The sequence below is a fragment of the Caenorhabditis remanei genome, chromosome IV (assembly GCF_010183535.1).
Source record: "Caenorhabditis remanei strain PX506 chromosome IV, whole genome shotgun sequence".
In the NCBI taxonomy this organism is placed as follows: domain Eukaryota; kingdom Metazoa; phylum Nematoda; class Chromadorea; order Rhabditida; family Rhabditidae; genus Caenorhabditis; species Caenorhabditis remanei.
This window is the reverse complement of record NC_071331.1, coordinates 14,483,636-14,492,190: the sequence shown is the minus strand read 5'-3', so window position 1 is coordinate 14,492,190 and position 8,555 is coordinate 14,483,636. Positions and strand designations below refer to the sequence as shown.

The 8,555-nt window shown below is 38.8% G+C and overlaps 4 protein-coding genes across 4 annotated transcripts; 2 read left to right on the top strand and 2 right to left on the bottom strand.

Annotated features, from left to right (window-relative positions):
* Window positions 1–771: 771 nt before the first annotated feature.
* Window positions 772–3,464, bottom strand: GCK72_014069 (uncharacterized protein; the record flags this gene model as incomplete). Its single annotated transcript, XM_053730126.1, has 12 exons — window positions 772–1,002; window positions 1,046–1,156; window positions 1,205–1,307; window positions 1,352–1,514; window positions 1,673–1,761; window positions 1,816–2,258; window positions 2,306–2,395; window positions 2,460–2,538; window positions 2,584–2,703; window positions 2,748–2,902; window positions 2,949–3,188; window positions 3,333–3,464. The coding sequence occupies 12 exons, from the start codon at window positions 3,462–3,464 to the stop codon at window positions 772–774; spliced, it is 1,956 nt and encodes a 651-aa protein (XP_053584898.1).
* Window positions 3,465–3,748: 284 nt separating this feature from the next.
* GCK72_014068 (uncharacterized protein) lies at window positions 3,749–4,440 on the bottom strand (the record flags this gene model as incomplete). The annotated part of the gene is made up of 3 exons (XM_003088527.2): window positions 3,749–3,848; window positions 3,897–4,042; window positions 4,333–4,440. 3 exons carry the CDS (start codon window positions 4,438–4,440, stop codon window positions 3,749–3,751), a joined length of 354 nt encoding a protein of 117 aa, XP_003088575.1.
* Window positions 4,441–4,943: 503 nt separating this feature from the next.
* On the top strand, window positions 4,944–6,791 carry GCK72_014067 (uncharacterized protein; the record flags this gene model as incomplete). Its single annotated transcript, XM_003107850.2, has 4 exons — window positions 4,944–5,037; window positions 5,768–5,889; window positions 5,937–6,665; window positions 6,714–6,791. 4 exons carry the CDS (start codon window positions 4,944–4,946, stop codon window positions 6,789–6,791), a joined length of 1,023 nt encoding a protein of 340 aa, XP_003107898.2.
* A 444-nt stretch (window positions 6,792–7,235) lies between these two features.
* On the top strand, window positions 7,236–8,330 carry GCK72_014066 (uncharacterized protein; the record flags this gene model as incomplete). Its single annotated transcript, XM_003087216.2, has 6 exons — window positions 7,236–7,300; window positions 7,375–7,513; window positions 7,585–7,687; window positions 7,741–7,888; window positions 7,945–8,035; window positions 8,082–8,330. 6 exons carry the CDS (start codon window positions 7,236–7,238, stop codon window positions 8,328–8,330), a joined length of 795 nt encoding a protein of 264 aa, XP_003087264.2.
* Between the last annotated feature and the right edge of the window lie 225 nt (window positions 8,331–8,555).

Genomic DNA, 8,555 nt, shown 5'->3' with positions numbered 1-8,555 from the left:
CTCTATACCGCGAAGATACATAATTCACACAATGGCGTAAATTACTCTGTTGCGAGTAACTAAAAAACTGGGGTATTTGAAAACTGTTGAAAACTAGCACCTGGAAAATAATAATGACTCAAACTCAAAGAGTTGTTACAGAATATTTTCAGATGAATTCTATCTGTTGCTCTCTTCCCCATATCACTGTTACGATTCCTAATCCGAACCATCTTATTTTAATAAAAGGAGACCGCTCATATGCTGTAATAGGATTAATCTAAAGAAGAACAATTTGTACAAGTACAAACACAAACACCCATTTTATTGGGTTGCGTAGAAAATATCTATACAACAGAGCCGGAAAGACATCACAAACAGGTGTGGTCGGACTCTTTGTGACGGAATACGAAAGCTGCAATTTGTGAGGCGGTGTGTGTGTAGATGCACTGCTAGATGAGGTTGCACTGCCAGATGAGGTATTGGAACGAACGGGGTCAATAGAAGAAACCTGCCATTCTATTGTTTTTGTGAGTCCCAAAAATTAGAATAAAACGCATTTTGAAAGAATCGACTAAAGAATGTTCATCAAGGAAACAAAACAGAAAATTAACAACAAAATCTTTATTTCTAAAGAAAACATAAGAACAACAAAATGAATAAATGTAATCCTAAATAATATGTTTTAAAAACGTAACAAGATGTTTCAACTGAAAAGTTGTGCAGTCAGAAACCTAAAATATGAACTTCTAAACCCGGAAATTAGCGAAAAAACCTAAAATAATCTTCTAGTCACTTCTTCTTTTTATTCAATTCTTCTCTGAGCTGTTCCAAATCTTCTTCACTTATATCTGCTCTCTTCAACAATGCCTCCAGAATTGAGGATTTCTTAGCTGGCGTTTCTGATTTTTCAGATGATTTGATTAACTTTTCCTCAAGCGATTTTGTAGTCTTTCTAATTTTTGGATCAGAACTTTCAGAGCTTCCGATGGCAAGAAGACTCATGAATCCTTCAACTCCTTCCTGAAAAACATCTATGTGGAAAAGTTATATTTGAGTACTGTACCTGGATCATCGTGTCCAAAATTTTAGAAGCTTCGCGAACGCGGGGTTCATCAGGAAGCATGTCAGGGAAACGCATGGACAACCACATATATTGATCGAGAATTTCATAGTTCTGAAACGTAGGGAGCTGTATAACTTGAATTTAGAAAAAATGATTGACCTGTTCTAATAGTGATAGCTCACTGAGAGTTGATGCTGGTTTTGGTGGCCATTCCAGCATGTCCATAAGCCATTCGTAAGTGAGAGCTTGACCGGTGGCAAATCTTAATTCATTAAATAAGAAACACTGTTTTGTAACAAAGCTCACCTTCTAGCCATTTTCACAAAAACTGCTGCTGTCCTTTTATCATCGGTGTTCAGTGGAGATGTACAAAATGTGTATCGAACTTTTAATGGCAAAGGAACTTGGTCAATGAGGACAGCCAATTCTCGCATATCGTAGACAGTACAGATAAAGAAGTGATCAGATACTGAACAGACAGACACAAACAGATCCAATAAACGAACGAACGAAGCTTGAGGCAAGTGGAATGAAAATGTCTCGATTTGATCATATGTTGGAGCAATACCAACGTTTGCAATCGGTTCGACCTATAAAACGTGAATTTGGAAAAACTACGGATTTCACTTACTTTTTCGGCAAGAATTGTTTTCAGAGTTCCGAGATCTTCTTTTCTCATTGTAGTTGCAACTCCATTCGCGTAGGCGGTTCCAAATCTATACAAGAAAATAGTAGTTTTTGAAGTAAATCAGCATAATGACTGCATTTACCTTCCAGCTCTTCCAGCAATTTGTAATGCTGCATAAGTAGGAAGCAATTCTGTCTGACGTGTACAAGAATTGAAAATGACTCGTCGGATATTTAAATTCAGACCCATTCCAATAGCATCTGTGGCAACGAGAACATTACACTCGTCATCGGGATCATTGAATTTAGCAGCTTGTGCAAGTTTAGTTCCAGGTGGTAGATCTCCATAGATGACAGCTGGTTTGATTCCATTTTCTTCGAGTTTTTTGGAGTTGAAGAAGACAGCTTTCTTTGAAAAGCAGACAATACAATCACCAGGCTCAATGTTCGAATAAGATTCAATAGCCTTATCAGCAATAGTAAGAGGCGATTTTCGATCATAATAACGAATTTCCACAGTTTCTCCAATCGGTTCTAATAACTTCTTGACAATGTCAATGGCAGCTGGTTCCCCACACAAGTGGATCTGAAACGCATTTTTGCTGAATACTAAATTTGTTCAAACTTGAATACCTCGTCAGCAGCAGCTCCGAGAAGAGCTCGAGTCCAAGCCCATCCACGTTGCTCGTCGCGCAACATTTGAATTTCATCAATTACTACCACCTGAAAGTATAAAACTGTTTGAAAAAATGTTTTCTAAACCTGTAACTCGGTTAGAGTACGATACCTCGACCCTCATTTGAGTAGAAAGCATTTCGACAGTTGAAGAGAGATGTTGACTTGGATGGTGATTGTCTTTCGCGAATCTTCAAGACAATTATAAAAATCTTCTGACGTTTTTGAATTCAAACCTTCTTTCTTCTCCCGTAACCAAATCGCATGGTATTCCGAGTGCGTTGGTTCGAGTGAAGACTTCAGATGCCAACAATTTTAGTGGTCCACAGAACACTGCACTTTTTGCTTCGCCAAATCTAGAAAAATAAAGAACTCTAAAAAAATTAGTTTTCTTCTGAACCTTTTCAATGCATGATAAGTTTTTCCACTGTTAGTTGGACCTGCATGGAAAAATATTTTTCTTGTGATGCTTCTGGCTTCCGGATACCAGTTATGTGGGCGGGTAAGGTCAGAAATGATTCTGAGATCATCCATAGCTTCGAGATGTGGAAATACCTCAAATTGTATACTAACTTTTTGATACCGCTTCCTTGTGTTATACCTGTTTTGAATGATCCAAAAAGAAGGGGTAAAGCATTTCACAATCTTTGACTCCTTTTGTAATATCACTTAAAAGAATAAGTAATGCTGGATCAACAGAACTTAAATCATCTGGTGTGCAATATTCTCTGAACGACTTGAACGATCGCATGAACAGTTTGTCGTTAATTCCGTTTTCTTTTGCCAGTTGACGAACCATCGGCCTTCGCATGAATTCGTCCAATGACATGTGAATATTCGTCTGAAAGTTTTAAAATTTTTGACTACATAATATTATTACAAAATTCTGATTGGCGTTTCTATATATTTACAAAACTATGTATACGACAGTAAGATATAACTTTCTATGGCAAGTAAGATTACTCAGAAAATCTGTGTTTCTCACATTATTCAGGGCTCCAATCCATTCTTCCATACCAGCAGCTGCTTGTGTAACATGTTTCACTTTTCTCGGCTCTACTAAATCTTCAATTGTCGCAGCTTTTCGAACTGAGTTTCTCTTCCTTCTCGAATTCATGGTCTGAAATCTGGAAGGTGTAGAAGTTGAGCTGGCAGTGCATCTCTGTGTGAAGATACCAAGAATCCGTAAAACTCCCGGCACTCTTTGCATCTGTAATCGTAGGTACAGACTGCGTCACTACTTGCAGCAAATGAGGTAAAAGTGACGGAATTTCACGAATATTTTTCAGCTCATCTGAACAGATCTGTGAACATATTTTGAACGAGATTCATTGAAGGAAAATGATGCGAAAATGAAAAATAAAGCAATTTACACAGAAATATATTCGTAACTAAATGGAATCAACGTCTACTCTGAATCAGTTCACGAAGATTCGACTCTGCCTCGACCAGTCCCTTCTCCAAGTATTCCTTCTGTTTTTCAATTGCTTCAATTTTGTCCCTGTAATTAAGAGCTTTTGAAACCACGACTAATAGTCAAAAAACATACTTAGATTGTTTAGCCTCCGTTTCATGTCGAGAAATTTCGGCAGTTTTGTCAGTCAGAAGAAACATACGACCAACAGATCGATAGTACTTGAGATTCTCGTCCAAACCAATGAGATTTTTTTTCGTGCTTTCGGAAATTCGCATTTTCTGAAAATAACCATATTAATTCGAATAAAATTGAACTTCGGTTCTGGAAACAAACAATTTTATATATGATTTTTCAGAAACAACTTGAACGGTGTATTTTTTGTTAAAACCAGTTGTGTTTAGGGAAAAATGAAAACAAAATTAAATAGCAAAAGATCGATCGATTTTGCGGAGAAAACTTTTGACATTCAACCAAATAGAATGAACATTTGCCCTTTCTTTTTCAAGCTGTATTCCCATTTGTTTCATTCACTCTGTTTCAACAGCAACTTTTGAAAAAAAAAACTTGCCTGATAATTAATTTTTTTGTTTTGCTCTCCTTGCACTATCCGCATTCTCGTCTCATTCGTTTTGAACTGCAGATCGCGAAATGCCTTGGAAATTTCCTCATCAGCCATTTTCTGTAAATGAAAAAACATTCTCGGGACAATTATTAAATCTATCTACAAAAACTGTATACACAGCATAATTTTCAGAACGATGACAAAATTGAGGAAAAGTTTGATTATAAACCGATAGCAAATGTTTAAAACTGTTTTGTGAATGCTCCATTATAATCTTTAACTGCTGCGAAGACCGAAAAGTCGAGAGAAAAATATGCTGGCGCAATGCCAGAAGAGAGTAAGATGTGCAGGACATATAGCAAACACTCTAGGACTGGCTACGGTAGGGGCCGACCATGGCTCAGAGAACGTCCAAGTTATCCATCGAGGCGGTCTGAAAGTCTCGCCAGTGATAAATTATCAGTTCTCGAATATTTTTCCTTATTGTTTCAGTTTTTCAAATTTTCTCCTAGCTTTATTCGAGTTTGTTTCATCTTCAGAAACGTGTTATCGTTTCACTTCTTAGCTATTTCGCATACATTTAACTTTTTTTAATGCTTTACTTTCAGGTAACCACCATGAGCGTGTTCAGTCAGCTTTCCGAATCGGCCAAGCAGAATCCATTCAGTCTGCCATTCAGAACTGCAAACTGTGCTAGCGCAGTTTCAGCCCGTAAGTTCATTTTTTCTATTAGAATCGGAAAAAAATCATTGACAATCTGATTGCAACCCGTTCTCGCTACCACTTGCTCTAACTTTCGGATTAAAATCAGATACTTGACGTGAAGGCTTTTTCATATATATAGACCGCCCGACATTTTAGTTTTCTCACCAGTGTCCTATGTCCTATATTCTACCCGTGCAGCACATGTGCACGGTTAAACCAATGAGAGTGCTGAGAAACATTAGATAGCATCTATCGGCAAGAGACATCAGACACGTTGTTCCCTTTTTCTGCAAAACGTGGCAACCGTGTTGGAAAGAGGGGGAACGAAGAATACGATACTGTCTGCCCTTGACGTCATTTTTCACGCTGCTTTCACGTGAGAGCTGACCTTTTGCCACGTTATTCATATGTTAGCTAATGCCTAGTCGGGATTATAAGCACTGCTACAACCGTTTATCGATGACGTCTGAAACCGAGGAAAAAGCACTGCCTTTCATAGCCCGCGCAAAATCTCCACATTTTCAAAATGGACGAATGGGAGTTGTAGTGATATTATGCATGTGGATTATTATTTACTTCTGGGGTGTTACTCAGCTCGTGGACGGGTTAATGGACTGGTTGGCATACGGTTCTACGCAGTATGTAGCAAGGGTTGCAATTGGAGCTGCTACGACTGTAGCGTCCGCTTACGAAGGTCAATTTTACTTTGAATCAGAAGATTTATCATTGATTACAGCTGGACAAGTCGAGTTCGGAACTGGCAAATACTACGCCTACTGTGCTTTCGGAGGAGTTCTTTCCTGCGGAATCACTCACACTGCTATCGTTCCACTTGATCTCGTCAAGTGCAGAATTCAGGTATAATATCATATTATCAGTTCAATCATATGTATTTTTAATTTTAGGTCAACCCAGAAAAGTACACCGGTATCGCCTCAGGATTCCGCACCACTGTTGCTGAGGAGGGAGCTCGTGCTCTCGTGAAAGGATGGGCGCCAACTCTTATCGGATATTCAGCTCAAGGACTCGGAAAGTTCGGATTCTATGAGGTCTTCAAGAACGTTTACGCCGACATGCTCGGAGAGGAGAACGCCTACCTCTACAGAACGTCTCTTTACTTGGCTGCTTCAGCTTCAGCTGAGTTCTTTGCTGATATTCTCCTTGCTCCAATGGAGGCTACTAAAGTCCGTATCCAGACTGCTCCAGGAGCACCACCAACTCTCCGCGGATGCGCCCCATTAATCTATAGAACTGAGGGTCTTACTGGATTCTACAAGGGACTCCCACCACTCTGGATGAGACAGATCCCATACACAATGATGAAGTTCGCTTGCTTCGAAAAGACCGTTGAGGCTCTTTATCAATACGTTGTTCCAAAACCAAGAGCCGAGTGTTCAAAGGGTGAGCAACTCATCGTTACTTTCGTCGCCGGATACATCGCAGGAGTTTTCTGTGCCATCGTCTCACATCCAGCTGACACTGTTGTTTCCAAGCTCAACCAAGATTCTCAAGCTACCGCCGGAGGAATTCTCAAGAAACTCGGATTTGCCGGAGTTTGGAAGGGACTCGTACCACGTATTATCATGATCGGAACTCTCACTGCCCTCCAATGGTTCATCTATGATTCCGTTAAAGTAAGCCCACCTTCCGTGTCACTATCAATATTATATTAAATTATTCAGGTCGCCCTCAATCTTCCACGTCCACCACCACCAGAGATGCCAGCTTCCCTCAAGGCCAAGCTTGCCGTCCAACAGTAAATGCGCAGACTAGAAATCGATTTTATTCTTAATTTCCATCTGATAGTCTAGCTCTCGTATTTTTGAAATCCACCTAATTCTGTCCCCTCTTCTCTCGGTTTCACTCCACTCTTCAATTTACAACTAATTAGTGCACCACTCTCGGTTTTAGTGTGATTTTCCCCTTTCATTGTTTCAAGTTGTCCTTCAATTCCTTTTAAAATTCTTCATCTTTTAATGATGATTTTATAAATTCCTCCGAATTCAACCGATCGAAGTTTTTTATATGTTGTTGTTTTTTTTGCGTGTGTGTGTTCACTCGAGAAGAGACATCTCAATTGGGTAGTTCAGTCGATTACCGTCCACCCGTGCTCGTTTTACCGTTGAATTCAAATAAAACCGATAAAAACATGAAATTGCGAAATGCGTGTATCAGCAAAAAACAGTCTAAATATTTACAGAGCTATGGAAAAAATCACGAAAAATTCAGTCCTGATTCGAACGACTGAAGCAAAAAAGCAGATGATTAGGTACGAACAATGAACCAAGACTACCTCAATAGTTGAATATAACTATTTTCAACTTCAAATCTAACTTTATTTAGATCTTTCCCATTTATTCGTCTGTTGGTCCTTGATTTCGCGCTTTCCATTTATCTATGGTACAAATGGAAACCCGATTGGGATTATACAGTTGATACATTTTGGAAACAAACCGGACACGTGGCTGATAATTTGAACGGGGTACTGTTTTTTTTAAGTCTGAACCATTTCGTGTAAAGTGACTGCCAGACAAGACGAAACTACATTTTCAGACTATAACTTGGCTACGAAGTAATCCTGCCGGTCTGAAATTGAACACTCCAGTGAATGACACACTTGCTTGGTTCTTCACTTATCATATTTATCTGTGGACTAGTAAGTTCGATATCACGTAATTGTCTCTCTTGTATCCAAAGTTATTACTCCAGCATTCATTGGATTCCTACGTTCGGATGCATTCTTCCGTTTCATCACATACTCGCTGATTGGCGGAGTTTCCACGTTCTCTTCGATAGTCTACGATTTCTCCCAGATATTCTTCCTTCATTTCAATTGTTTCGATGCATATGCAACAAAGTTAGTTCTGGTCTCAATCTAGTTCAAGATGTTTTTTTATTGTTCGATTACTTTAGGTTGTGTTACCTTTGCTATTACACTTTGACAGTTCTTTGGAGTCTGGTGAGAGGGAAGAAATGGAACCCGTTGCGTGAGAGAATGGATACGGTAAAAAAGTTAAAATATATTCTCTTGTAATCTTTAAAAGTTTCAGGTTATCTTGGACACTAGACAACAGTTTCTCGCGACATCTCTCTTTGTTATTCTTCTTTTCATTCTACCAACAATCTTCGTTTATTTCGTTGTTTTCCGGAGCCTGCGTCTTGCTGTCTCAGCTCTACAGACTGTGATCTACTTTTTTGCGACGTGGCCTTTTCAGCTATTTGCACTTGAAAAGTATTTTAAACAAAAGTATGGAAAGCAAAAGACGTCAGAAGGAAACGATGCAGCTAGCACAGAATAAGTCATCGACGTTGAGCATGACATTATTTTTAATACATCACTTTGATTGTTGATTATCGCTTTTATTTTAGTTGCCGGGTCCTTGAAAAGCTTTCATTTTTTTTGTAGATTTTTTTGTGAGATACCTGTATAAAATGAGTAATAACTGTGAAAAGTAGGTACTGGTGTTTGATAAAGTTTAACCACTTCTTTTCTATTCTTTCTGTAATTGCTAAAAAATTTTCCT